The sequence below is a fragment of the Balaenoptera ricei genome, chromosome 15 (assembly GCF_028023285.1).
Source record: "Balaenoptera ricei isolate mBalRic1 chromosome 15, mBalRic1.hap2, whole genome shotgun sequence".
Classification (NCBI taxonomy): domain Eukaryota; kingdom Metazoa; phylum Chordata; class Mammalia; order Artiodactyla; family Balaenopteridae; genus Balaenoptera; species Balaenoptera ricei.
The window spans coordinates 50,973,148-50,999,940 of record NC_082653.1 but is presented as its reverse complement, the minus strand read 5'-3'; the positions used below and the strand labels follow the sequence as shown (position 1 = coordinate 50,999,940).

At 64.6% G+C, this 26,793-nt stretch overlaps 3 protein-coding genes across 13 annotated transcripts; all 3 read right to left on the bottom strand.

The window, feature by feature from the left end:
* Positions 1 to 93: 93 nt before the first annotated feature.
* On the bottom strand, positions 94 to 2,742 carry RHBDL1 (rhomboid like 1). 2 transcript variants are annotated; one of them, XM_059896579.1, is made up of 8 exons: positions 2,605 to 2,742; positions 1,996 to 2,157; positions 1,559 to 1,783; positions 1,326 to 1,474; positions 1,085 to 1,197; positions 910 to 1,010; positions 766 to 826; positions 94 to 691 (listed from the first exon to the last, which is right to left on the bottom strand). In XM_059896579.1, exons 1-8 carry the CDS (start codon positions 2,641 to 2,643, stop codon positions 420 to 422), a joined length of 1,122 nt encoding a protein of 373 aa, XP_059752562.1. In that variant the 5' UTR covers positions 2,644 to 2,742; the 3' UTR covers positions 94 to 419. The 2 variants fall into 2 exon arrangements, with proteins under 2 accessions (XP_059752562.1, XP_059752563.1); XM_059896580.1 differs by having other exon boundaries at positions 1,996 to 2,154.
* A 1,617-nt stretch (positions 2,743 to 4,359) lies between these two features.
* RHOT2 (ras homolog family member T2) lies at positions 4,360 to 10,303 on the bottom strand. Of its 10 annotated transcripts, XM_059898360.1 has the most exons (19): positions 9,859 to 9,980; positions 9,681 to 9,739; positions 9,501 to 9,582; positions 9,375 to 9,418; positions 8,415 to 8,468; positions 7,868 to 7,920; positions 7,680 to 7,788; positions 7,483 to 7,584; positions 7,313 to 7,411; positions 7,076 to 7,184; positions 6,861 to 6,981; positions 6,573 to 6,657; positions 6,353 to 6,495; positions 6,172 to 6,272; positions 5,956 to 6,086; positions 5,782 to 5,862; positions 5,547 to 5,669; positions 5,253 to 5,455; positions 4,360 to 4,970 (listed from the first exon to the last, which is right to left on the bottom strand). In XM_059898360.1, exons 1-19 carry the CDS (start codon positions 9,893 to 9,895, stop codon positions 4,844 to 4,846), a joined length of 1,863 nt encoding a protein of 620 aa, XP_059754343.1. In that variant the 5' UTR covers positions 9,896 to 9,980; the 3' UTR covers positions 4,360 to 4,843. The 10 variants fall into 10 exon arrangements, with proteins under 10 accessions (XP_059754343.1, XP_059754346.1, XP_059754342.1 ...); XM_059898363.1 differs by having other exon boundaries at positions 4,878 to 5,455; positions 9,859 to 10,303; XM_059898359.1 differs by having other exon boundaries at positions 4,878 to 5,455; positions 7,313 to 7,390.
* WDR90 (WD repeat domain 90) lies at positions 10,248 to 26,158 on the bottom strand. The gene is made up of 44 exons (XM_059898358.1): positions 26,074 to 26,158; positions 25,756 to 25,889; positions 25,450 to 25,626; positions 25,254 to 25,362; positions 24,878 to 25,039; positions 24,505 to 24,619; positions 24,330 to 24,397; positions 23,853 to 23,956; positions 23,557 to 23,775; positions 23,356 to 23,418; positions 23,028 to 23,096; positions 22,274 to 22,384; positions 22,059 to 22,204; positions 21,931 to 21,988; positions 21,367 to 21,485; positions 21,131 to 21,274; positions 20,898 to 21,028; positions 20,710 to 20,826; positions 20,166 to 20,401; positions 19,820 to 19,959; positions 19,483 to 19,613; positions 18,825 to 18,955; positions 18,374 to 18,535; positions 18,046 to 18,174; positions 17,734 to 17,864; positions 17,606 to 17,646; positions 17,283 to 17,414; positions 16,970 to 17,137; positions 16,796 to 16,885; positions 16,569 to 16,666; positions 15,893 to 15,995; positions 15,547 to 15,668; positions 15,215 to 15,374; positions 14,927 to 15,117; positions 14,670 to 14,838; positions 14,418 to 14,529; positions 14,090 to 14,261; positions 12,222 to 12,344; positions 11,893 to 12,067; positions 11,654 to 11,784; positions 11,402 to 11,545; positions 11,213 to 11,332; positions 11,023 to 11,107; positions 10,248 to 10,675 (listed from the first exon to the last, which is right to left on the bottom strand). Exons 1-44 carry the CDS (start codon positions 26,081 to 26,083, stop codon positions 10,518 to 10,520), a joined length of 5,610 nt encoding a protein of 1,869 aa, XP_059754341.1. The 5' UTR covers positions 26,084 to 26,158; the 3' UTR covers positions 10,248 to 10,517.
* Positions 26,159 to 26,793: the final 635 nt, after the last annotated feature.

Genomic DNA, 26,793 nt, shown 5'->3' with positions numbered 1-26,793 from the left:
TGCTGCTTGTGTAGAGGGAAGGGCCCTCACAGTTTGATCAGTGAGTTGGGGGGAGACCAGCCCAGCCCGCAGTGCCCTAGTACAGCCACCTGGTGCTGTGTAAAATATTTATTCATTCTCCAAAAAGGCTCAGACTGCAAGTCTCATGGGAGAGGCCAGGGCAGGGTCTCCTCTGGGGCCACCCTTGGGGACCTCCACCACTCAGCCCAGTCCAGCAGTCCTATCCCTCCAGGCCTGGGAGGGGGCGGCCAGGGCTGGTGTAAGGCTTGGCCTGGAGTCCGTGGGCCACAGGGGCCACCTGCCCCCACCAGGAAGAAGCAGCCTCAAGACATACATTCACAGAGGATGAACATGCAGGCCTGCCTACTGGCTGGCCCACAGATGCTGCGCCCTGGCTGGTGTGGCCCTGGGAACTCTTGTCAGGGTGGCGGGGGAATGTGGGCACCCAGCAGGTCGTAGGCAAAGATGTTCCAGAAGATGGCGAAGAGCAGGAAGGTGCCATAGGCAAGCAGCACCACCCACCAGCCACACTGGTCTCGCAGGCGCGCCTCATAGCTGCGCAGGATGGTCAGGCCCATGCTGACACCAACCACTGCGCCCGCCAGGTGTGCCATGAAGCTGGGCTGTGGGCCCGAGGCAGGCAGTGGCGGGGAGAAGCGCAGCCACACGGCCCGGCCCACCTCGGAGCTCACTACAGAGGGAGGCAGCAGGTGAGAGGCACCCTAGCCATAGGCTGAGGCCCCTCCACCCTGGCTCCCTACTTACTGCACACCAGGGCCAGCACCATCCTCAGCAGCTTGTAGGGACATCTCATCCCAGCCCAGTTCTGATGGGGTGTGAATAAAAAAGGCTGTGAGGGAGGCCTTATGGGCCCCTCCCCGCACCCCGCCACAGGGGCTGCCCCGTTACCATGACGACATTGGCCAGGTGTGCAGAGCACAGGGCGTAGACCCCGCCGGAGCCCCCCACCACAGGGGCCCGCATGTCAGTAATGGAGACGGTCAGGGAGCCTGTGTGAGCAAGGGGAGAGCCGTGAGGGTGAGGCCCACCAGTGAGGTGGCCAGGGCGCACGCACCTGCCTCACCTGCCAGCACACCAGCCAGGTAGAGCAGGCTGATGCGGAGCAGGCCATGCACCATCTCCAGGGGCACCCCGATCATCAGCTGCAGGAGTGCGTTGAACCCCAGCTGCTCCAGCCTGGCCGTATGGGGCAAATGGGTGTGAAGGGTGAGGTCTGCCAGGCGGCTACCAGCCCCCTGCCCCCACCTCGAGAGGCTGAGCCCTCCCGATCCAATCTGAGGGGTGCCAGAGGTGGGCCCACTCACCCAACATGCATGAACATGTAGGTGAGAAAGCGCCAGGCCCGAGCACGGTGGCCGGGGTGGTATACAAGGGGGCTTTTCATGTACTCAGGGTGGTAGGTCTGCAGCACCCACTTGTTGAGACGGGCCCCGTAGCACAGGAACACGATGATCTGGGAGGAACAGGCGTTGGGGCTAGGCAAGACCAGGGATGAGGGAGGCTCCCGGGGTGGTGGGCAGTGGACGGGCAGGCCCACCTGGGCGAGGGTGACTGAAGCCATAAACACGGGGGGTGGGCAGCTGCGGTGCCGGTAGAAGTACCAGTGGCGGTCCACTTCTCGGGGCAGGATCTCGTAGGCCACGTAGCGCACGAACCGCTTGTAGACACCCAGGCCTGGCTCGTCCAGCAGCCCATCCTGGGGCAGTGCCCGCTGTCCATTGGCGATGGCCCGCTTGAAGCTGCTTGAGCGCTTGCTGCTGATCTGGGGGGCGGGGCCTAGGCATAGGCCACCATACTCCCCCCATGGCTGCCCCTCCTGAGTGGTCCACCCAGCACGTCACAGGGTCTGAGGCCCTGCCCCATGGCTATAGCCCTCCCCGATGGGAAGGGCAGGGAGGAGGGGCCGCCTGCCCAACCCACTCCAGCCAGGGCACTGCGCCCACACCCCAGCTGCCCACCCACTGTGGCACTGACCAGGTCCACCAGCTCCTGGTAGCAGACCTGGCCCCGCTCGTTGCTCTGGGCCAGGGCCACCAGCATGTCCAGTTTGGCCGGGTCCAGGGGCAGCTCATGGCGGTGCACCAGGCCAGTGAAGGTGTCCGCACCGATGAAGCCTGTGTTCTCAGGGTCCAGCTGCTGGGGTCGGGGGGCCGGCGGCCAAGGTCTGAGGGTGGGCCGGGCCCCACGACCACAGGGCTGAGCCACGTCAGGAGGGAGAGGCAGGCTCCGAGCATCCTGGGTCTAGGCCCCTGTGCCCACATGGTCCCAGGAGCTAGCTGTAGGCACCGGTACCTAGGTTCCCGGCCTCCAGCTCCGCTAGCTCTCCAAGCGGTCTCCCCACCTCATTTCTGCCTTGCCCATCCTGGAAGGGTAGGGCCAAGGTCTGAGGGCAATCACCAACCCTCTTGCCCCTCCCCAAGCGCCCTAGTCTGGCTCGCCCTTTCCTGGGGTCTCGTGCAGGGGGCCAAGGTCGTGCAGGGAAGGGGCTGCGCTGAGGGTCTCAGAGCTCCGTCCCCCCGGCCCACCCAAGGGCGGAGGGCCGGCAATGGGGGCGGTGCCGGCGCCCCGCACCTCTCCACGCACCTGCTCCTGGATAAGCTGCAGCAGCGAGCTCCTGTCCATAGAGCCAGGCCGGGCCAGGGGCCGGGGGCCGGGGTCGGCGGCCGCGGCCGGGAGGGGCTTCTCTGCGGACTACTCCGCTCCGCCCCGGCCCTCCGGCTCCGCCCACTCCGTTCGGCGCCGCGTCACGGAGCCGCCCGCCCCCGCCGCACACGCCGCCGCTGCCGGCCCAGCCACTCGCGGTCAGGACACGCGCGCGCCCCGCACGCGGACGTGCCTGGGCAAGAAAGGCGCGGGGCGCTTGGCTCCAGTGCCGGCGCCCCCGCCCCCCCACCCCCGGGCTGCAGCTGTTCGTACCTCGGGGCAGCAGCCGGGAAACTGAGTCAAGCGCGGCACGCAAGCCCCTTCTGCGCGCACCCCTTTGCCCCGGGCTGGGCCTCAGCGCTGATGCCACCTCCTCGGGGAAGGCTTCAGGGAACAACCCACTGCTGGGGACTGCCCCCGCCGGGCTCCCTGAAGGCACCTCCCTCCCTGCCAGACATGCTTGCCCGTCCTGGCAACAAGAAGGCTCCACGGCCCCAGGGGCGAGCACTGAAGCCAACAGGGCAAGTAGCAGGGTTGAGGGAGGTCCCTGCAGCAGGCCCTGCTCAGTGGGTGGGGACCAACACAACTGGGGCTGGAGGTTCCTGACTACTCCTGTGGCCACAGTGCTAAACTGACCCATGGACATGGGGGTGGGGAGAGCCCCAATGGACAAGGCCGCAGCTGGGATGGAGAGGAGCCCTACTTCCCAGGTAGGACAGGTAGACCCCCTACAATAAGGAAGGTGACAGGCTATGGGAATGTGCAACCATAGCAACCCCTGACAGCACCACTCAGAACACCTGTGCAGCTGAGCCTCAGGACAGATGCAGCAACTAGAAGTAGCATCCTGCCCTGCCCAGCTTTAGTAAGAACTGCACCAGGGGTCCTCAGGTCACTGGAGCTGGGGGGCCAGCGGGATGGTTGAGACAACTTCAGAGTGTGACCCCCAGCCCCTATTGGCTCAGGCCTGAGCATCCCCTGCCGAGAAGGCAGCTCCCCCGCCTCTAGAAACAGCTTGTCAGGGCTGGGGGAGGGGCCCTGGCCTAAAGGCCTGCCTTGCACGGAATGATTAATTACAGGAAGTAGAGGGGGTACTTGTGTGGCCAAGGTCCTCCACCCAAGCACACCACATACTGCCTCTGCTCCACGCCCAGCATGCACGCCAGAGTGAGCACCTGAACTCCAAGCTGAGCCCCCTCCTCAGCCCAAGAAAGGTTCTCTGTCCCCTTGTCCTTAGGCTGAAGTTCTGGCTGTCTCCTGCCAGTGGGAGGGGCAGAGACCTCTGGGTGGGGTGTGAGAAACAGGGCAGCTCCCCCAGACCAGGGCCACCTCACACACCAGGACATTTCAGCACATCCCAGAACCCCAGATCCTCAGCACACCTCAGCCAACCTGACAGGATGCTGAGGCTTGGGTAGTGGATACACCTGGCTGTGGGGAGGGGTCACATCAGGGGGTCCTCAGGTATCAGGTCCCCTCCAGCCTCTCACCCTCAGGCCAGCATGGACCTCAATGGACTAAAGGCTCTGAAGCTGCGGCTGGGCCATAATTGGTCCTTACCCTGGCCTGAGACCTCAGGATGGTGACCCAGAGAGGAGGCGGGGGGTCAGGAGTAACATTCCCAGCCCACACCCAGGCCAAGAACACGTTTTAGTTAATTCAAGAAGTCATCCTCAGAAAGCAGGACCCAATATGGAAAAGACACAAGTGAAGTTTAATCAGGAAACCCAATCTCATACGTCTTCTGGGAGAGGCACAGCCCTGGACCTGTCTTCAGATTGGGGGGTGGGGGCGCGCACAATGGTCCAGCCATTTCTTGCCTCCATGCCCCTGCCTTTGGCCCAAAGCTCTGCCTTCTTACCCCCTTCATACCCTCTGGCCACATGGGACCAGGAAGGAGGAGTGGAGCCCTGAGAATTCGGGTCTGGGGTCACTGACTTCCTCACCCACACCTCCCAGTCCCTCCAACACATGATGCCCACAAAAGAGGGTCATGCCCGGCACCTGCAGCAAGGCCGGACACAGGCTGCTGGGAGCTGGGGCCACCCTCGGGGCTGAGGCAGGGGTGGGGCAGCAGGTGGACTGTCCTCAGGAGCAAAGTTGAGAGGGTCTCCATCCCCCCCCCCAAGCAAGTGGCCCCACACCAGCACCCTGAGATCAGACTGCGGGGTCCGGGGCCTCATCGGCTCTTCACCAGGACCCTGTAGAGTGAGAAGCTGAGAACGGCAGCGACGGCAGCCCCGACGGCCCCCAGCGCCACCCGGAGCCAGAAGGAGGTGGCGTGCAGCTCCCCGTGGACAAGGTGTCTGCAGGAGAGAGGGGAGTCTTGCTGCTGTACCCCCACCTCCGTCTCCTACAAAGTCCCAGAGCCCCACTCAGCTGCTCCGTGTCAGTGCCCAGCATGGCAGGACCCCCAGACGAGAGAGCAGCCAGTGAGGCCAGGCCCCGAGGGCCCCGCCTGGGCATCGGCATGGGCACCAAGGCCCACCCTGCAACCTTGACTGACTCCAGTCCTGACACCACAGCTGTGCCACTCTCCTGGGACAGGGAGGGGTCTCCCACACAGGGGCTTCGATCCTGGTACCCACGGGAAGGCGGCCATGGTGGCAAGCCGGGTGAAGATGGCCGCGCGGGGCTCGGCTGGGCCGGCACAAGAGAACAGGGCGGGGGCGGGCAGCCGGTGCCTACGGCAGAACTCAGTCGGAGACAGACCAGGCAGCAAGACGCCTTCGGGCAAGTCAGCCTTGGAGGAGACGAAGAGGCAGGGGGTCTGCCTGTCCATGTAGTGGCGCTGCAGGGGGAGGGGCCATGTGAGTGTGCTGGGGGACACCTGCCCACAGCCCTGCTACCCAGCAGGGCCCCCAGGGTGGGCGGGACCTTGCCTTGTAGACACTGGCGCACAGCGAGAAGGACCTGGGGTGCCTGCTGTCAAACATCAAGCAGGCAATGTCACAGGTGGCGTCGGCCGAGGCGGTCAGGAGGCTGTCTGCACCCACCTCACACAGCTGAACAGAGAGGGTGGCCTCAGAGGGGCACAGGCTAGGTCTCCCAGGGCCGCGTTGGGCGGCTCCCTCAGCATGCACGCTCTAGGCCTACCCTGGGGACCCCCGCACTCACGATCAGGTACTTCTCCTGCCCGTTGACCTGCACGGTGTCGATGGTGTAGGCAGAGGGCTCCCCGGCAGGCTCCCCAGCATCCTGGTGCAGAGGAACGCCCCTGAAGCTCGCTGCTCGGACTCTTTCCAGAACCCCTGCCCCCCAGGTCCACGCACGGCACACACGGACACTCACCCCCAGGCCACGGCCGAGGAAAGCCTGCAGGAAGGAGGACTTGCCCACTCCGCGGGCCCCCACCACCTTGCACAAGAAAACGTTTCTCTGCGTTTGTCCCTTCTCCTGGTCCAGCCTCTTCTCCCGGGTGACTGTGGGCAGGGGGCAAGGATGAACGTGAGGGAGGGGCTGCCGGGGAGGCACTGGCTGGGGGCCGGTGTGAAAGCGGGCACCCACCTGTGATGGCGTGGGCCTGGGAATCCTGCTCGCAGAGGGTGGGGAAGCCCAGGTAGCCAAGGTGCTCAAGACAGTGCTGGACGTCCAAGTAGGTCACCAGACTGGGGACGGGGAAGTGGGGATGTGGCGTTACAGCAGGGCAGAGGATGAGGCCGTCTCAGTGGGTGAGGGCTGCACTTACGTCCACTGGCAGAGATACCCGTGCAGGGGCAACCGACCGGCCTCGGTGCGGACCGTGCGAGGGAGCTGGGGCCCCCAGGGAGCAGCAGGAAACACGCTGAAGAGGCTCTGCAGCTCTGCTGGCGAGAGGGCGCCATCCCGGTCCTGCGGGCAGAGGAGCTGCGGTGACACGTGCGGGCGGGATGCCGAGGGGGGTGCTCAGTGGGGCCCAGCGCCCTCACCTGGTCATGCTTCTCGAACATTCTCTGCACAAACTGGTAGCCGCGGTGGTTGAGCTCGGTGCTGCATCCGGGGGGCACACGGAGCCTGCGGGTGCCAGGATGGGGGTGGGGATGTGCACACCTCCTTGTCCTCCACAGGGCACCTCCTCTGAACACAGCCCGTCCAGGCAGGCAGTGAGTCCCCCCGCCAGGGAGAGACGCCCCGATGGCCCCCAGCACAGGGTCCAGGAGCCCCAGGCCCCATCCGACACAGATGGGAGGCGAGCCCTGAGCCCGAACGCCACTCACGGTGGACAGAGGTAGTTGGCCGTCAGCTCAAGCGAGTCGCCATAGCCAAAGCGCCTCAGGATGGTCCACGTGGTCTCGTGGCGGCCTCGCTGGATGAAGAGCATGTTCAAGAAAAGGAAGCCTGCTCAGGAGAAGCAGAGAAAGGAGTAACACCAGGCACAGCCTAGCCTTGCCCCACACCCCACGCCCGGGGTAGGCAGGGCGTCGGGCCTCACCGTCCAGGGTCAGCCGGTCATCCTGCACGCCTCCTGCCACATTCTTGCTCACCACCATCTTCACGTCCTCCAGGGCCTGTGGGGCAAGAGGGTGCCCGAAGCAGGACATCTGCCTCCAAGAGAAAGTGGCCGTTAGTCAGACAGCTGCCCTCTCCATCCGTCACAAGGGCAGCCGAGGCGTGGGGTGCGGCTGCAGCTGGGAGGGTGGGTACCGCCAGGAGACAGAAGAAGGCGCACCTGGAAAGCGTTGAGCTCCTGGTCACTGAGCACCTGGTCCATGTCCTGGTCTGAGAGCCTGAAGATGCGTGTGAGGGCCTGGGCGCACTTGGGCATCAGCTGTGGGGACAGTGGCTCAACACCCCACCGCTCCCTCCTGCTCGCCCTCCCCACCAGCACCTTCAGCCCACCTGCTTGGCCTCAGGGTCATAGAGGGGAGCAGTGGGGTGTAGCACGGCCTTCTGTGCATAGTAGAACAGCTCTGAGATGTTTTTCAGGTTCTTCGCCGAGCACTGGGACACGTGGGAACAGACTCAGAGGGGGAGGCAGGGAGGACCCCTGTCCTCGCCTCTGCGGTCCTGGCACCCTCGGGGCCCTGCCCGCTCACCTCCACACAGGTCTCGATCTCGGGGAACTGGCTCATGATGGGCAGCACAGCCTCCATGGAGCCCCCCGGCCGCAGGTCCGACTTGTTGCCCACCAGGATAATGGGGACCCTTGGGGGAGAGACCCACGGTCATCAAGGATCAGGGAGCTGGCGGGGCCCAGTCCCCCTCCCCGAGCCCTGCCTATTACCTGGGCCCCCTCTTGGTATCCCCATTCACCAGTGGGATCCATTTGGTTCGGATCTGAAAGGTAAGACCTGGCCATGAGAATGGGGGCCTGCCCGGCCCACAGCTCCCATGTGGAACTCTCACTTGGCTCGAGGAGAGAGGGGGGAGATTGAGGGCCACTGAGAGTCAAAGTCACGGCCACTGGCAACAAACCCAGTGGGGAAGAGCAGCGGGCAGGTAGGACCTCATCTGATCCTAGCAGTTCCCAAACACCCACAAAGGGCCTGAGATCAGCAACTCCTCCCGCAGACCTCAGAGATTCAGACGCAAGGCCATCCATGCTCTCGGCGGGAGACAGGGTCATGGGAACTCGGGGGAAGCTTTGGGGGCCCTAGCCAGGGTGGCTCCGTGAAGCTCCCCAGTGGGGCCAGCCACGGGTGCAAGTTGCCCAGAACCCGGGTCAACTGAGCGTCCGCCTGTGGTGTGTGCAGAGAACAAAGAACAGGTGGATGACCAGGCTGGGCGCCAGTGACAGAAAGCTGGGATGGACAGAGAGTTCCCTTGCTCACCTTCTCAATGGTGGCCTCCTCAGACACGTCATACACCACGCACACCACGTTTGCCTGTTGGGGGCAGGGAGAGGGATTGTATGGTGGGATCTGAAGCTCCCTGCTCCACTCACAAGCTGGACAGGACAGGGCTCAGAGACTGGGGGAGCCCACCCTTCCAGCTGCTCCCAGGCCGAGTCACTGGCTGTTGGCCACTCACACCTCAGGCCAGCCCTTCCCTACCCACTTCTGCTGCAGATGCCAGGCCCCAGTACTGCAGCTCTGGTCAGCGAGTCTCCTGAGGGCTCAGGACACAGCCACCCTTAAACTTGACGCCCCAGCCTCAGCCCTTCGCTCCCTGGTCACTACAGGCAACAGCAGACAGAGGACAACAGCACAAGGTGGGGGGATGACGGCAACACAGTGGCTGCGGCCTGTACCCTTGCCCAGTGGCACCCCCAGGACACACATGCTGCAGGGGCAGCACCCCCACCAGGAGCTTGGTCCAGGCACAGGTCCTCCTGTGCAGAGGAGAGCAGAGAGCTAGCTGTGCAGCCCACAGCACTGGTCATGACACCCGGTGCAACCCAGAGGCCCAGGACAGTGGACTGGACTAAGGAGTGGGGAATGGGGGTGCTGGGCACAGAGCTGTCCAAGGGATCACTTTCAAGGACTTGGAGACTGCTCCCCAGGGTCCACCAGAAGAGGGAAGACTAGGCACGGAGGGCTGTAGGCTGTCCAACCACGCATGCAGGAGGAAGGAATGGGCCTTCCTCCCGGCTCCCAGCAGAGTGCATCACAGGGACCCCAAAGACTCTCAGTGCTAACAGGTCACAACAGAATTAGCGAGGCTGCGGACACTCTGGGCACCTTAATCCAATCCCTCAGAGAATGAAACCGATCAAGCCAGGGCGGCCATACCCCCAAGGCCTGAGCCCTGACCCCCATGCCCAGCACCCCCTTCCCCAGGACCCACTGTACCTTGTGAATCTCGTCCTGGAGCTCCTCGACTGTCTGCTCAGCCTCTGGGTGGAAAAAGAGATCCCACTGCAGACCTGCCGGAGACGCCCGCTCCTGGGCGCAACCGCGGGCGGGCGGCCCCTCTACCTGAGTAATCCACGATGTGGGTGGGCACCTTCTCTGGGGTGACGTCCGCGGGAATGGTGATCTCTTCTGCCCGGGGGGGGACCTGGGGCAGACGCGGCCGTGAGGACAGCCGGGAAGGGCGGAGGGCGGCGGCGCCCGGACCTGGGCCCTTCTTGGGCGCGGGGACACGCTCGGCCTTACCTCCTCGGGGAACTCCTCGCCCACCAGCGACAGGATCAGCGACGTCTTCCCCACCTGGGCTGCGCGGGGCGGCGCGGTCAGCGCGGCGGCCAAGGTCGCGGCGCCTCTCCCCACCCCGGCCCCAAGACCCACGACCAGGCTCGACCCCCGCCCGACCCAGGCCCAGGCGCCTACCTACCCTCGCCCAGCAGCAAGATGCGCACGTCCCGCTTCATGCTGGCCGCCGGGAGCTGCAGCCCGACCCCGGTGCAGGCCCGGCCCCCGCCCACGACCGCGGTCCCGACTCGCGCTGTAGCTGCGCCCGCACTTCCGGCCCCCGCCCGCGCAGCCGCACTAGCGAGGCGGGCGGGCCAGACCGGCCTAACTGCCTGGCGGCGCCACCGCTTGGGCGCGCCGGGCACTGCCGGCCAGAGGGGCGGGGCCTTTGCCCAGTGCCGCCCCGCCCCGCAGCTCCTGCTCAGGCTCCCGCGGCTCTTGCAGGGGTCAGGATCCCTGGCAGGGAGCAGGAGGTCTGGAGGCTGGGCAGAAACTGAGCTCAGGCAGCCTGGAGTGACCAGGAGACAATGCCTCAATGCAACACCCACATTTATTTGAACTGTACAAGGTAGAAACAAAAGCCCAAAGGAAAAGAGGCAATAAGCACTTCATACATGTTCAAGGTCTTGATGATTTGCACACACTCCTGGGCAGCCGGGTGTGGAGGCGTGAAGCCCACCCAGCCATCCTGGCCCAGCACAAGGCCCCTGGCCAACCCAGCTTCTCAGCCAAGCCTCTGCCCAGGCCAGGTGCCCGGCTGACCAGCAGGGCAACACCTGACCCCGCACTCCCCACTGGGGGTCAGTGGCCTGTGACTTCCCACACCAGTATCTCACTGTGGGCCACCGTGAAGAGCAGCCGAGCAGACGGGGCAAACCTGCACAGCTGCACCGAGTCATCATGGCCAGCAAAGTCCTGCACGGCCCCCGACGCACAGTCCACCAGCCTCAGCACACGCTCTGCCGGGGGACAGCATAGGGTGGGCTGGGGCAGGTAGGGTGCCATGGGCCCTGTGCCTGTGTCTGTATAGTTCCAGGACCCAGGGTTCCTCCAACCCACCCTGGCTCTGTCTCCAGCTGGGACCAGTGCCTCATTGGGGGAACCTGGCACCCCACCCCCCCCCCTCATTTCCTGACCCTATCTAAGACTCCCCTGGAGCAGGTGTCCTCACCCCACTTTCAGGGATGAGGGGTACGGCTCAGTGTGGGGGCACAGGTGTACCCACTGGGCCCCACTCAAGACACCAGCACTCACCAGAGAAGCCAATGGCCATAAGGTGGGCCCCACTCAAGACACCAGCACTCACCAGAGAAGCCAATGGCCATAAGGTGGGCCCCAGGGGACAGGCTCATGGACACAGCAAAGAAAGGCAGTGGGATCTTCTCCATCACCTGCAGACAGCAAGCGTGAGGCACTGGGCAGGGGTTCCCGTGGCCCCGAGACCTGCCCCTCCCCAGCCCTGGGTCCCTCAGAACCACATGGAGGGGTGCACGTGCCTGCTTCTGGCGGAGGCTATAGAAGACCACCTCATGGTGCACACCGAGGCCCGCACACACCAGCAGCGCCTCATCCCAGGGGCAGAAGGCGGCGAGGGAGGGCGGCAGGCAGCTGGGAACCTATGGAGGGCACAGCACATTGTGGCAGGGTGGGGGGCACCCCGCCCACAGGGCCACCGGGACTCTTACCTCCGTAAGGGCGGGCGCTGGGAAGCTTAGCCAGTCCACGAGCTCACAGCGGTCCTGCAGCCAGTTGGAGGCCCAAACGCTGACCTGCTGGTCCCCGCTGGCAGCCAGCCACAGGTCCACACCCTCTGCCCCGAAGTCTCCATACTGGGGGCATAAAGGCTGGTGGGTGCTGCCTGCCCTGCTCTCCCATCCCCTTCCCTGCCAGCACCCTCGGCTCAGGCCGGGTCCTGCAGGCTCACGAGGCTACTTCACCTCTCTTCTCGTGCTCTGGATGGTGCAGATCGGGGCTCCCCGATGGTCACTCAGCACACGGAAGGTCATCCCCGTGCGAGGGCAACTCACAGCCACGAGCCCATCCTTGTCTCCGGAGAGGATGGTCTGACCTGGGCGAGGCAGAGACCACGCTGTTACTTGTGAGCCCCTAGCCCTCAGCCCAAAGGTGTGACCTGGGCCAGGCAGAAGCCGTGCTGTCACCATGAGCCCGGCCTCACCGTCAGCAGAGAAGGCGATGGCCGTCAGTGCAGCCGAGTGGGGATGCATCTTGAGCTCCATCGCTATGCGGGGGATGCTGAAGAGCCGCAGCGTGCCGTCACTGTAGCCCGCTGCCACCCGCTGCTGTTCTGGGCGTTCGCAGGATGGGGGGCTCCAAGACAGGCAGAGGCAGCTCTGGGGACCCACGGTGGGAAAACATCAGAGCTCCCCTGGGGAGGGGGGAAGGGGCCCGGGCCCAGGGCCACAGACAGACACCAAGGCTGGAAGGAGGATGAGGCTACCGGAGCCCCGGGCGTGCACCCCAGCCCCAGGCGCCCCCCCCGAGTACCTGGCTGAGCACCTGGAACTGGATCAGCAGCTCCATGCTGGCCACGCTCCACACCCTCACGCTCCCATCGTCACTGCACGTGGCACAGTGGGACTCGCTGGGGCTGAAGACCACCTCGTTCACCTGTGAGGAGGCACCACCCTACCTGAGGCCCATGGCTTCCCAGAGGGCCACTCCTGGGCCTCATCACAGCAGGGGGGGTGGGGCTGAGATTGTTGTGTGTGTGTGTGTGTGTGTGTGTGTGTGTGTGTGTGTGTGTGTGTGTGCGTCATGTGTATCGAGGGAGAAAGCAGTTGTGTGATTACACAGAGTCAGGATCTCTGGTGTAAAAAAAAGGAGACAGGCCGTGCACCAAAGAGGTAAAAAAAATAGCCGAGTCCTGAATGTGAATTTCAAGCATAAGTATAAACTCCTGATGCATTTTATCTTAGAAAAATAATAATTTAGGTCTGTTTGGCTGAGACGTGATGGGCCCCTCTGGGCCTCAGACCGTGACCTCTAAGCCCATTTCCCACTGGAGGGGCCACAGGCACTAGAACAGCCAAGTCCGGTCTTGGGCGGAGTTGCAGAGGGAGAGGCTGGAGCACCTGTGGTCCACAGAAGAGGGGGGACCACCAGCTCAGGTCAAGAACTCAGCACCCTCAAGCTCATGCCCTGGTGGGTGGATAAACTCATCCTATCTGTACCACAGAAGCGTATTTAGCAGTAAGTAGGAGTGAAGCACTGACACTCGCTACAACTCGGATGGACTTTGAAAACACGATGCTCAGTGAGAGAAGCAGATAGAAAGCACCACAGAGTGTGTTTCTGTTCACAGGGACCATCCAGAACAGGCAAACCGACAGAGACAGAGTCGGTGAGCGCCTGCCAGGGGCTGGGCGGTGAGTGCTTAATGGGTGGGGGGTTTCCTTCTGGGATGAAAGTGACTGCGGTGATGGTTGTACAGTTCTGCAAATGTTTCAAAAACCATTGACGTGACATGGGTGTGTGGCCCACAGATTATACCTCAACATAAAGCCATTACCAAAGAAAAAGGAAACACATAACCCTCACTACCTCACACAAGAGTTTCTTTGTTGGCTACTGTTACGCCTGAACAAATGAACGTAGAATTTTTTTAAAAAAGACTCAGGAGCCAACTTGAAGACCCTGCCACCAGCCAAGGCCAGGACTCCATGAGCATCAAGAGAAAGTGACGGTGGGGAAGCCAGACCCATGTTTCCACCCACCAGCCCCTAATAGCTCTCAGAAAGTAACACATTGGCTGCTGCTGGGGAACTTGGTCCACGAGGGAGAGACTCATCTACCTGTGCCCTGTCCCAGCCCCGGAAAATCTGAGAGCTCTCGAGGCCACTTCCCTCCTGAAGGAATGAGGGATCTGACTACTGCCACCTGCAACTCCTGCCGCCAGACAAGGGCATCACTGGTGGGAGACACAGTGCTACCAGAAGGAAGTGACGTTGGGACTGGCTGGCCCTGACTAGACCCTGGCCCGGCTTCCAGACCCCTCGGACCCCAGGGAAACATGTCCAACAACGGTGGTGGAAGACTCCAGGGTGGATGAGCAGTTTTCTTCAACACGTAAATTACAAGAGAATAAAGTGGCGGGAAAGAGGAAGGGTCAAGAAGGCCACAGGGCCTGGAGCTGCTGCACGCGGACACGGCATGGACCCCATGCCCACGCGGAGGGGCGCGTGGTTCCAGGGGTACAGCTGGTCCTGGGAACACCTGGACGCTCGCAGCTGCGCTTGGGCTGGGAGCACCCTGGGGGCGGGGACGGAGGGAGCGCGCGGCAGCTGCCCGGCCCGTGCCGGGCTGGGATCCCCTCAGACATCCTCGGCAGCAAGCCGGTGGCCCAGCGGCCTCACCTTGCTCCGGTGGCCGCTGATGAGGCGGGTGCTGGTGCCCTCAGCCCAGCTGACATACCAGAGCGTGCCCGCCGTGGTGCCCACCACACCCATGTCCATGCTTTCGGGGAAGACTGCACTCACGACGGCCCCGTCAAGTGTCAGCTCACGCTCCATAAACACAGAGCTAGACCTGGAGGGGCAGGGGGTCAAAGGGGTGGCAGCAGCGAGAGCCAAGGGAGCCAGGTGCTTTGGCCCACAGGCCCTGGCCTTGCCCGAGCATGTCCCCTGGGGGATGGGCCCAGCTGGCAACAGAGTGCCGGCTCCCAGACACACTGTGGATGCTCACCTGACCCCGGAGCCCTTGCGCCTCAGCTCCGGCACGGCCCCCACGGCCCACAGGCGCAGCCGCCTGGTGTTGCTGCCACTGACCAGACGCACGCCCGAGCACAGCAGCACTCCTGGGGGACAGGAGATGCCGTAAGCCACGTCCCCAGATGCCTGGGACTCAAGATGGTGTCCACCGCCCCAGCACCGGGACTCCCAGGGAGAACCGAGCCCCAAGCTGTCAAGGGCCACAGGGGCTCCGTCAGACACCCACCGATCTCACCGTCGTCCGCGTCCCAGGCCAAGAAGCAGCGGCCGGCACACATGTCCCAAACACACACCTGGCCAGCATTGGAGCCACAGTAGAGCAGGGGTGTGGTCCCGTAGCAAAGCGAGGTCAGCTCGCACCCCCCCACCTCCTCAGGGATGGGCTCTCGGTGGACCTGGAGGAACATGAGTGCAGTGTGGGTCAGCGATGCCCTGGGGCCCAGCCAGACCCCATCCTCCGAAACCTCCTCTGAACCCTGGCACCTGGAGGCTGACGTCGCCCCCACGCTGCTGCAGGAGCCACAGGGTGACGGCACCCTGGCCCACGCAGGCAAGCTCGCCGGCGCCCCAGGGGTTGAAGGCCACGCCGTGTACTGGCTCCGGGAGGCACGTGGAGGACACAAGCTCGTAGGTGGCCGTGCTCCACAGAGCCAGGGTGCGGTCGCCATAGTCCCCTGGGGGAGATGCACAGTGACCACGTCAGCTGCCCAGGGTTCCCAGGACAGGCAGGGGAGTCCGGAGACCACTTTCCTCCGCCCCCGTCCTGCTGACCCAGCGTGACGAGGAGCCTGTCATCTGGCGAGAAAGCCAGGGCCTGGACAGCAGTGTCGTGGTGAGAAAGGAGCTGCCGACAGGAGCCCCCCGGCACATCCCAGACACGGATCTGGCAGCGGGAGACAGTGCTGCTTCGGCCTGAGGCAGAGGCCAGCACCTGGCGGGCAGGCAGGTGGGTGGTCAGCAGGAAGGGTGCAGTCCACGGGCCCGTTCCCGCTCTGGGTAAAGGGCTGCTCTGGAAGCGAGAGCCAGCCGCACGCAGTTCGAGGAGCCAAGCTCCGAGGCACACCTCGGCCCTGGGCATTCAAGGCGGGCTGCAGGACAGGCACCTGGGCATCATGGCTGAGGGCCAGCGTGGAGATCTCCTCAGGGTGGCCAAGCCAGTGCTGCTGGACACCAGAGTGCAGGTCCTCCACCACCACCAGGCGACCACACGTGTAGGCGAAGAAGCCTGTGGGCAGGGAGGAAGCACCCGCCCCATCAGCCCCACAGCCCCAGGCACTCGTGCCCACACCCCCCAACCCCACCCCAAGGAGAACTCCTGCTCACAGCAGGAAGTGCCACCAGGACACACCCGCCCTGCAGCCCAAACCACCTGCGGGCCCCTCCCTGGGGCCTGGCCTAGGGGTGGACAGAACTGAGCCCGCCCTGCAGCATCTGGGCCGTGGCCTCCACCTGTGTCCGGCCTCCAGACCAGGTTGGCGCGCCCGTTCCCGTTGTAACCCATGACGGCCTTCAGGTGCAGCTGCTCATCGCCAACAGCAGGGAAGGAGAGGCCCTGTGAGGAAGTGGACCCAGGACGCTGGCGCCGGCCCCCCCAGCCCAGCCCCCCAACCTCAAGCTCTGCCCATCAGGCCGGGCGTGGGACTGAGCCTTGGGAGATGCATGCTCCCGGGAGGAGGCAAACGGCAGGAACGTGGGCACCAAAGTCTGCACGCGGTGGCCAGCGGGGCTGGGAGCCTGGCATGCAGCATGCAGACAGGGAGGCAGGAGGAGAAGATGAGGAGGCGCCTGCTGGGGGGGAGATGAAGGGGAGCCAGGACCATGGAGTGAAGCGAGTGAGTGGGCTCAGCAGGACACGCCTGGGTCCAGTCATCGTGTGACAGTGAGAACCTTAACCAGCCCGGTGAGAGCATGGGGCTCAGCGCGGAGGGGTGACCCGTGGGCCGACTGCCACCAAGGCCTGGGCTGCTGTCAGCTCTGGGAGCTGCCCCAGGGAAACCCCAGGGAGCCTGTGTCTACCGGGGAGCAGGAGTACCCCCAGACACCACAGGGCCATGCCGCCCGGACCCCTGGGCTTCCAGGATATCCATTGGTGGCAGGGGCTATGAGGACGCCCCACCCGGCCAACCTTGGCCAGCAGGGAGGCCTTGTAGCGAGTTGTGAAATGCCGATAGGAGTCTGGGCGAGTGGGGGGCTGAGCCCTGGCTCTTCCAGTGCTGCAGGCACCTGTCAGGGAAGGGAATGAGGCTGTGAACCCCCAGGGACCACACAGTGACCCTCCTTGCAGTCACCCTGCCCTGGCTGGTCAGATGCTTGGGTTCAAAGGGCACAGATGAGCCACGTCCCATCACCCACCTGGCCCAACAGGGGCCTTGGGCTCTCCATTTGCCCTGTAGGTGACCATCCCTTGTCTGCCAGGGGCAGCCGGGTCTGTCCTTAGGCCACCTGGAGTCCACGTGGTACATGCACCTGGGCCCTGGTCCAGTTATGAGTGACCCTGCCCCACCCTGCTGCCCCTCCCCTGCTTACTGGGCCAATCACGGGGGTGGGGAGGCCTGCCAAGGTCCCAGGGGCCCCCCGTGGCCCCCCAGGCCCCATCACCAGCCCTGCCAGCCTCCTTCTGCACCAGCACAGGTGGGCCTGAGGCCTGGCAGAGACCCTCAGGGCCACGGCTCTCATCTGACATGGAGGAAGCGCCTGAGGAGAGTGGGGAGACAGTGAGACGAGGGAGCAGAGTGCCCCCATGCCCTTGCCCCTCCCCCAGGCCAGGAGCAGCAAAGCATGTCAGGATGGGAGCCAGACGCACATCCCCTCCAGGCCCTCCCAGGACCCCTGCCCTCACCATCATGGTCCTTGGGGGGCCTGGCACAGATGTCCAGCCAGGGTGGGGACGCCTGGGATGGCATGGGCACCTGCTGCCGGGGAAAGCCATTGGCCCCAGACACCATGTCCTCCAGTTGTCTTGTACCCAGCCCTGAGGACGGAAGGAGCTCGGCTGAGCTCAGGGTCCGGGGAGGGCAGAGCAGGAGGCGTGCCCAGCCCCTCACCCCCAACCAGCTCTGCATTGGGACTCCCAGGAAAAGAACAGCGCTGTGCACCCACAGCATTTACAGTGCCAGCACCAGACATCACCATGGAGTCTGCCAGTGTGGTGGGACCACTCACCAGCTTCGCAGGTTGGGGGGGCCCCGGGAGAGCCTTGGACACTGCAGAGGTGACAAGAGAGATGGTCGGGTGGGGCGGAGGGGTACAGAGGGAGGCCTGGCAGATGCATGTCGAGGGCAGGAACTTGCCTTCCTGGAGGGGACTTCTCAGAGGGGGCCAGAACGTCCCAGAGAAAGATGGCGTCTCCCACACTAAGGAGTTGCTGCTGGTCGGGGGTGAAAGCCACAGCCCGCACAGGCTCTGAGTGGCCGATGTACACCTGAGGGCAGCAGTGTGGCATGTAGAGACCACTGAGGCACAGCTGGAGACACCTGGCCACCAGACTGCAGACTGACCAAGAGGACCTCGTGCAGTGTCAGGCCCCAGCAGGCACGGGGGAACCTCGGGGACTGTCGTCCACCCTCCTTCCTATCCGCTGTGCGCCCGCCCAGGGCACACACCTGGCAGCCAGGGCCGGCCTGTGCTGCGTAGTTCCACACCTTGATGGCCCGGTCGGCGGCCGTGAGCAGAAAACGGCCATCCCCGCTGAGAGCTAGGACAGAGCAGGCCGCAGCGGGGACACAGGACAGCTGTGAGAGAGGGTGCTCACTGAGGGAAAAGGTCGGAGCACACAAGACCACCAGTTGGGGGAGCCCCCTTCTCACAGAACACAACCTCTAGGGAGCAGCAAGCGGCCCAGGGCCTCCCCTCCTCTGGGCACTGCGGGCACCAAGGCCGGAGCCGGGAAGGCGGGGGAGGCCAGGCCGCCAGCCGCAGTCTTGGGCTCACCTCCCGGACCAAGTGGCCCGACGTGGCATCTAGCACTGCAACCATGTTAGAGAACGTGGACACCAGCAAGTGGCCAGGGGGTGCGGGGCCAAAGCAGACGGCCACAGCTGAGTCCAGGCGGCTGCCAGCCGGGTCCAGAGTGCTGATGTCAACCCTCAGCAGCTGAGGGAGAGCAGCACGTGTCCTCACCATGACCTCCAGCCAGAGCTCGAGCCCCAAGAGCTGGGCCCGGGCCGTGGGCAGCCTTGGGCACCCATCCGGCAGGCTGCCCACAGCTCACATGTCCTCTGTGCCATGAGGGGGCGCAGGGCCCAGGTCCTTTCTGAAATGAGCATGGCCTCCCACCCAGGGAAACACGCAGCCACCAGGGTCAGGGTGCCCACGGGGTCTGAGGGCCAGACTGGCGTGGCTCTGCCCTCACTGCACACAGGGAGGGTTCCAGTTGACCCACCTCATCCAGTGAGGTTGTGTCCATGACGGTCACCGTGTACTTGGAAGGACCCACAAAGGCCAGCAGGCGGCTGTCCCCACTGACCACCAGGGCACTGGGGTTCGGGCAGGCCTCCTGGCACACCACGTTAGCTGCCGGCACATGGGGACAGGCAGTCAGCTGGGTCGGGGTGGGGGGGGGGGGCGCACCAGAACAGACACTGGTCAGAGACCTACTGGTGCGGAAAACACCAGCCTGGGCTGGGCAGATCCCACAGCAGCCAGCCCATGGGGCCTGGATGTGAGGGCACCAAGACACCAGTGGGCACCACGGACTGCCAGGAAAGCTGGGGGTTCTCCCAGAGTGACCACCAAGTGACCATCTGGCTGGCCCGAGTTACAGTGGCCATGAGAGGGGGCCGACCCCCCTGCTGGCCTGGTGCTCAGGCTTCAGGTACTCACTTCCTCTTGGGGAAGGGTGGGCACAGACTCTCACTGACCTTCAATCTCGGGAGGCTGGTGAGTCCTAAAACCACACCTGGCTCTGGGGGTCTCAGTAGTGCGACTGTGGAACGCAGTACCACGGTCGGGGGCGCCACGTACCCCCACCCCCGCAGGGACCTGACCAGGGGATGGCTGGGAGGCCAGAGCAGGGCTGGGGTTGGGCCTGGGGGCCTGACCTGCCACACGAAGGATGCGGCACCGGGGTGCGCCGCTATGGTACTGGGCCAGGGAGCCCCGAGAGCAGGAGCTGAACAGGAGGCTGCCGTCGGGGCTGGCGGCCAGGCCGGTGATGGCTCCACGGTGACACCTGCACACACGAGACGCCGCTGCCTTGCCCCTGAGCTGCACTGTCCCAGACCTCCTGTGGAATCCCCGAGGGGCAGCAGACGGCGGGGCTTCCTGTAGACAGCCCTCCCCTGCACTGCTCGGTCTCCCACACTCCCCAGGGAACCTACAAACCACTGGAGCTTCCACCTCGATCGTCTGTGGGGCCAGGGCCGGCTGGCCACCCACCTGTGCTCCATTAGGACCTCGGTGGCCTCCAGGCTGAAGGAGCGGACGGCCCCGCTGCTGAAGCCACAGAAGAAGGTGGGCTGGGTAGGGTGGAAGGCAACAGCACACGGGGCCTCCTCCGGAGACGCGAAGTCGTACAGCTGGAGGACGGGGCCGTGTGAGGGCGGACAGGCTGGGGCAACCAGCTGGCCACAAGGCCCGAGAGCCAGTCTCTCTCCAAGTGCCTTGAACCTTCAGGCCCCAAACACAGGCAGAAGGACCCAGGGCCCCACCCACCGGGCCTCAGTGAGGCCTGCGGCCCTCCAGTCCCTCCCTCCTGGCTGGCTTCCCTCCGGCCACACCCCACCTGCTGCAGGGTCGCTAGGTCCCAGATGCGGACAGTGTGGTCCTGGGACACAGTGGCCAGCTGTCCCCGGCTGCACTCAGTGGCAAGGGCCAGCACCGGGGCGGCGTGGGAGCGCACCAGCACGCTGTACTCCCGGGACAGGATGTCCAGGAAACCCAGGTGGCCCGAGGAGGTGGTGGACAGCACACGCAGGCCGTCAGGGCTGACGCGGACGGAGCTGATGGGGCCCTCGTGCTCTGCGGGCAGGGTGCGTCGGTGACCACCCAGGCCTGTAGTGGGGTGGGCCCGGCACCTTGGCCAACCGGGACAGGCTGACCATATCCATGCAGTGCCCGTGCCCAGCACCCCTGCCCAGGACACTGAGAAATGCGCTTCCCTGCTGCCTGGAGCCCCATCTCCCTGTGAGCTACAACAGGCACCTCCCCTGTGACCACCCACTCCTGGGCTCAGCGACGGTGGACCCCAGCTCAGGACACAGCCCCTTGGAGCCCCATGACTGCCCTCCTGTGGCAACCCTGGTGGCAAGGTGATGTCGAGGCCCCACCTGCCTCCAAGAGCACAGAGGAGAAGTCCAGGGGCCAGAGGCGCAGGTAGCCGTCCTCAGAGCCCACGGCACACTTGGCCTGGGAGACGCTGAGGCTGCTGATGGCGATGCCGGGGCCTGGGTGGGGGGAGGCATGGTCAGCCCAAAGCGTCAGGGCCACTCCTCCCAACACAGCAGGGCCCACCTACCTGAACTGAAGGCCTGCTTCTGTGGAAGGGGGCCACCGGGGGTCTGTGTGGGCAGGAGGCGGCGAGCGCGCCGCACAGCCATGCTCTGGTGGTCAATCTCCAGGATGTGGCCGCTGCGGCTGCAGACGTAGCTGCCCAGAAAGGCAGAGGTAACAGGTGAAGGCGGAGGGGCCGAGGGGCGGGGCAGGGAATGGGCGGGCCCTGGCCACGAGGGGAGGGAGGGTGGGGCTCACAGTGTGTGGCCGTCCTGGGCCTGCCTGAAGGCCAGGTCAGTGAACTCCAGCGCGTGGTGCTCCCCCAGGTCCACGGGGCAGGAGCGCAGTCCCCCACCTCGCAGTCGCCACAGCCGCACGCTGCCCCGCCCGCACGATGCCATCCTGCGAGGGGTAGGAGGTGAGCCAGGGAGGACGGGCCAGCTCACAACTCTCTGGTCCCAGCACGGAGGGTGGGCAGGCGGGCGGCCAATCACCTGGTTTCATCGAAAAAGGCCACCTCGAATGCCTGGATGTCAACGTCGCTGTGCACCTTCGTGAGGATGACGGCCTCTCCGCCTCGCCCCACCTGGGCCGTGCCCCACACCACCACCGTCTGCAACAAGTCTGCGCTGAGCACCCAGCGCCCGCCTGGCCTCTCCCACAGAAGCAGGCGCGTTGGGCTGCAGGGGGTGGGGAAGTTGGCCCCTGCGGCCCAGAGGAACCTACATGTGCCCACCCGGGGCTTCCACAGACATGTGTGTGCAGAAAGGAGCAGAAGACACAACCACGAGTGGAGAAGAGGCCCCGGGTGAAACACCCAACTTCAGAGATGCTGGCATGTTAAACACGCCCAGCTCAGGCGTGGGGGACTTGCCACTGAAGAGGGTGAGGCCAGTCAATCAAAGGTCAGCTCCATCCATGAGGGAGTGAAACAGACACTCTGTGGCAAGTATGGCGCAGGGGTGCCCGGCGAGGCTGGGGGAGGCCTGCGGGGGACCCTTGCTGCCTGCCTGCACCCCAGGATGGGCTGCCCCACCTCCCCGGCCTGGCCCGCTTACCATCCGCCCGTGGTGGTCCTTGCCGACACCACACAGCACCTCCCCGCTGTCAGAGAAGCTGCGGACAGAGAGGTGGAGGTCAGTGTTGCAGGCGCAACCCCCACCCGCCTCGGAGACCCTGCACCCACCTGAGGGAGCAGACGGTGTGGACTGGGCTCTGGAACAGGGACAGGCACTCCCCAGTCTGGAAGTCCCAGAGACGCAGCATGCTGTGGGGCCGTGCCTGGGCTGAGGCCAGCAGGGAACCGTTCCCGTCCAGCGCCAGGGCAGAGACCTGGGGGGCAGCAGGGTGAGGGAGGGTGTGTGCCTGCAGAACAAGCCACCCCTGGGCCAGGGTGCCCACCTTGTCTGTGTGGCCAAGAAAGAGACGCTGCTCCCGGGTGTTGACACACAGGACGACGATGATCGCATGGCAAGGGTATACGATGGCGGCCCCATCCCGGGTCCACAGGGCCTGTGCACAGGGGCCGGAGGCTGAGGTCACAGGCTGGTCGGCTTCGTCCCCCCACCCCAGCACTCCCCCGAGCCCCACGCACAGGAGTCAATGGGATGCATGCGCCAAAAGAACAGAAAGAGCTCGGGTGCACGTGTGCATGGGCAGGGCTTCCTCTAAGCCCTGTCTGCAACACAAGAAACTTTGGGATTCAGGTGACAAAAGGCCAGAGAGCCCACAAAGACTCAGAGTTCGTGTCTAGGAAGGCCTGGCGAGCACATAGCCTCCTCTCCTGCTGCTGTCCCTGCAGGGTCCCACAAGTCTCGCCCATACCCGGCCCCACTTGGCTGGATGACACGCATCAAAGCTTTAAAGGGTGAGCAAGGGCTCTCAGGTCTCTGGAAGCTTGAGCGATTGGACCAGCACCGACCCGGCTGGTGTTCACGACACACAGGGATGCCTGCGACAGGATGTCATCACGTCAAGGAAGCACCGAGCGTGTGAGGATGCGGGCAGGGCTGGGCGTCCGCAGCGGTGAAGGGACCCGACGCCTGGGGGAGCTCAGCTGTCCACACAGCCACCTCAGGGAAACACGGGGTGTGCCCACTGTCCCCTCTGTGTATCTGACACTTGCACGACCCAGCAAGAATAGAGAATCCCTCACCCATTTGGTGCTGTGACCCCCAAAGCCGATGACCCCCTTGAGCCTCAGGACCGGATCCGGGAGGAAGCTCTGAAACAGGCAGACTCACAGTGAGACCCCAAAGTGGCGAGGCTCCTGTCCCACCAGGGCTACCCCACCCAAAGCTGGTGCCTGCCTCCCAAGAAAGCCACCTGGTTCTAGTGCCTTCTGCCAGCTGCTGGCAGGAAACCAGGATTCCAATCACATTGCTAGACCCTCCAGGTACCCCAGTCCTGCGCCTGCCTGGAGCCTGAGCGCCACCCCCCCAAACCACTTGGGCTGGGGTCAGGGCACCAGCCCCCCTCCTTACTCTTTGTTGAAAACGATCCTTGCCCAAAGCCGCCTCCTGTTGGTTCTGCTTTCTGCCAGGAGACTAGATGGGAAGGGACCATCTGCCCCACGCATGTTCCCAGTGGGCAGAGACCCAGCAGCCCTCCACCCACACCTCGTCCACATCCCACCCCCCTCGGTGGCACAGTCCAGCCCCACCTTCCTTGGGAAAAGCACTCACCTCTTGTGGGGATGCATCCTCTGGGGCCGTGGGCTCCACAGTCGTCTGACGCGCAGACACGTGAAGGCTGTCACTGACCACGTGCTTGTCAGTGGCCTTCACCCAGGCCAAGGGCTCCTGGCTACGGCCACTGGGGCCACCCACACTACAGACCTCGGAGCGCTCACAAGACACGCTGACTTCTGGAAGGGGCCTGGGCACAGAGGGGGCCTGGCGGGACTTCGGGAGGACAAGTGCCTGTTAGCACCCTGTGGCCACCACCCTCAGCCCCATCTCCAAGGGCACAGGGCACTCACGGCTGTGGGGCCATGCTTCTGGACCATGAGGGCCAGGCTGTCCTGAACAAGCTTGCTGAAGGCCGCTGGGTGAGGGAGAAGCCGCGGCACAGGCCCCGCTAAGACTGCAATTGAGAAGAACCCACTGAGCAGAGTGCAGACGAGCCTGTGAGGACATGGCCACAAGGCACGGGGCAGGGGGCAGCAGTGGGCCCTGGCCTTGCCCACTCTGCAGGAGGGAAGCCACAACAACAGCTGCAGCCCACCCTACTGTGGGCCCCGGCACCCCTTCCCAGTTGGAAAGCTTTAAGCCACCAGGCACCCTAATTGGAACCTCCCACACTGGGTCTGGGGCCTCGAGACAGCCTCCCCTCACCCTTGCAGGCATCATGCTGCTGCATTCACCTCCCCAGATGCAGCATCAGGCCCCCCTCTCCCGCCGAGCTCCATGGGCCCTTCAGGCCTAAACCTGGGTCACCGCTGGCCCCACAGGCCCACCTGCCTCAGAAGGGGAACAGCTCTTCTGAACTGCCTCGGAGGATGTTTTTGAGCTGTCGCTTGGAAACCTCGGCGGGGTGGAAGGACAGTCAGCTTCCAGGGGTGGCCCTGCCGTCCCTCCACCCGGCTGCCCTCCCTCCACCCGGCTGCCCTCAGGACAGGCAGAGCCGCTCACCGGACGTGGACATAGTGGTCGTGCCAGCTCTCCCCTTTCGGTACCGGGAACGCCATTTCTCGAGGTATGGGGGTGATGGGCAGTTTTGCACGCCGGGCTTCAGCGACAGTGACAGCTACGAAGAGCAAAGTCCAGGGAAGCCCACCCAGCTCCCTCTCCCAGCCCAGACAAGACAACACCAGGTGCCAGCCAGCAGGGTACTGCCTGGCCACCAGCCCAGCCACCACCTCCCCCAGCGGCTGCCTTGGGAGCTGGGAGGCTCAAAGATGGTACAGCATGGGCATTTTCACCAAGTGCCAGGGAGGGTGTGAAGGCCAGCACACAGGGAGTTAGAGCAGGTGGGCTGCAGGCTAAGCACACCTTTAGCCCTCACCAGGATCGAAGCACAGGTCACTGGTGTAGAGGTTCCTGACCAGCAGGCTAGCACACAGCCTGATGCTCTTGAGCTGACTGTAGCGTCGGTTCAGGTAGACCAAGAGAATGTCGTGTAGGTCGAGCTGCAGGCAGGTCCAGCGGGCACCAGGGGAACCCACACCTGCCAGGTGTGCAGGACAGGGGCAAAGGTCAGAGCCTACCCCCTCACCAACCAGCCCACAGCACTCTCTGTCCTCGGCCTGTCCCCACTCTCATGGCCACAGCCACGTGCCCCTCCACCCAGGCTGTCCCTGGCCTGCCTCCCCCCTGAGCCTTCTGGCTGGCTGCCTCTCCAAGACCATCTGTGCCCCGTTCACACCTCATCTACATGTTACCTTTCCTGGGTGTCCCAGTCTCACAGATAAAAGGGAACTGAAGCCATGTGGCTGTTGACTTGAACTCCTTGAAGAAGTTGGAGAATGACACTCGGATGACCTGGCTGTCCTGTAGATATACAGCATGGCCGTGGAGAGGAGACTGCAACAGGAGTGCAAGGCCCCCACCGGCAGCTCCCGCTCTCCAGCTTGTAACCTCGGTACACAGGTCCAGGTGAATGACGAAATGCTTGGCGGGCAAGGGCCGAAAGAGCACGTACAGGTAGCGTCCGGTCAGCCCCAGGGACTGGGTGCTGGTTTTGGGGAGCTGGATGTAATTGCCAGCAGAGACAGGGCCCCGCACGCGATACACGGTGCACTTGAGGGTCTTGTCCTGCAGAGAGACACGGGAGGCGTGGCGTCCCGCTCAGCCCCACGGAGCGCCAGGAGCGCTGCAGCAAAGCGGCCCAGGAGACAGAGAAGAGGCCGCCGCTCCTGCTGCCAGGCGCCCCGGCCCACTTACCGTCACGACGGCCACGTCGCCCTCCTTAGAGGACCGCTTCCACTCGTCCACCTTAAAGTGTCTGAAGACGTTGAGGAACGGCTGCTGCCACACTGGGGGACACGGGGGCGTGAGGTGCCAGACCCACCGCGAGTCTAAGGAGGGGGCCGTGGCAGGGTCTGCTAGCTCCCCAGCTGTGACAGCCAGCGCAGCGCGCGGACTGGGCTCCGGGCGAGTCTCAACACCAACCCGTCCGCGGCGGCGCCGCATCTCGGGCCCCAGACCCCGGCACCCGGCCCCGGGCCCCCAGCCCCCGGCCCTCCCGCCGCGCGCCGCTACCTCGGGCCATGGCGCCGCCGCTCGCGCTTCCCGCCTCGGCCGCCGCGCCCCACGCAGGGCACGCAGTGCGCGCCTAGCAACGGCCGCCTGGCAACGGCGCCACTTCCGCCGTCACGGCGGCAGGGCACGTGATCGCGCTTCAGGGTCGGGGCCTGACACGTGACCGCGCGACGGGGCGGGGACTGGTGAGTGACCGCGCTGGGGGTCTGGACTCCCACCTCACCGGCTGTTTCTCGGGGCGCCCCAAAAACCTTGCCCGACCACTTACTCTTCTCTGCTGTCGTGCCCCGGGGCATAAGGAGCCTCCGCCCCCAGGCCTCTGCGGCCACTCCCAAGCCGGGACCCCCTGGGGGTACTCTAGCGCCACCAGCTGTGGGATCCGGGGAGGTTCCTGACTCCCTCTGGGAGTCATCTTTGTATAGGGAATGAGACGCAGCCCAGAAATTGTGAGCTGCACTTGGCAGGAGCTGTCCCCACCTACCCTGTTGCTACCTAGCCCTGTGGAGGCACGTGTGTCAGACGCAGGCAAGGTCACTTGGCCCCACAGGTAAAGCAATGTCCTACAGGACGCCGAGGGCTCCCCACCAGACCTGGAGGATTCAGAGACAGCACCAGGCGTCCTGAGACCTGAGCGCAATTCTGGGTGGCTGGGGCGCCATCTCAGGGCCACTTATGTAACATTTCTGGGTCTTGAGGCCAGGTTCAGACACCTGCCAATGA

Excerpts from the sequence above, each read along its gene's own strand:
- RHBDL1 (XM_059896579.1), bottom strand. The coding sequence starts at position 2,643 with ATGGACAGGAGCTCGCTGCTGCAGCTTATCCAGGAGCAG. Across the intron at positions 1,784-1,995 it reads ACCAGGAGCTGGTGGACCTG|ATCAGCAGCAAGCGCTCAAG; the intron begins GTCAGTGCCACA and ends CCCGCCCCCCAG. Across the intron at positions 1,198-1,325 it reads TACATGTTCATGCATGTTGG|GCTGGAGCAGCTGGGGTTCA; the intron begins GTGAGTGGGCCC and ends CCATACGGCCAG.
- RHOT2 (XM_059898364.1), bottom strand. The coding sequence starts at position 9,895 with ATGAAGCGGGACGTGCGCATCTTGCTGCTGGGCGAGG. Across the intron at positions 8,469-9,374 it reads TCCAGGACGAGATTCACAAG|GCAAACGTGGTGTGCGTGGT; the intron begins GTACAGTGGGTC and ends TGCCCCCAACAG. Across the intron at positions 6,496-6,572 it reads TGTTCGAGAAGCATGACCAG|GACCGGGATGGCGCCCTCTC; the intron begins GTGAGGGCGCTG and ends CTCTGCCCGCAG.
- WDR90 (XM_059898358.1), bottom strand. Across the intron at positions 12,068-12,221 it reads AGTTCCAGGTGCTCAGCCAG|AGCTGCCTCTGCCTGTCTTG; the intron begins GTACTCGGGGGG and ends GTGGGTCCCCAG. Across the intron at positions 11,546-11,653 it reads TCCAGAGCACGAGAAGAGAG|TATGGAGACTTCGGGGCAGA; the intron begins GTGAAGTAGCCT and ends TTATGCCCCCAG.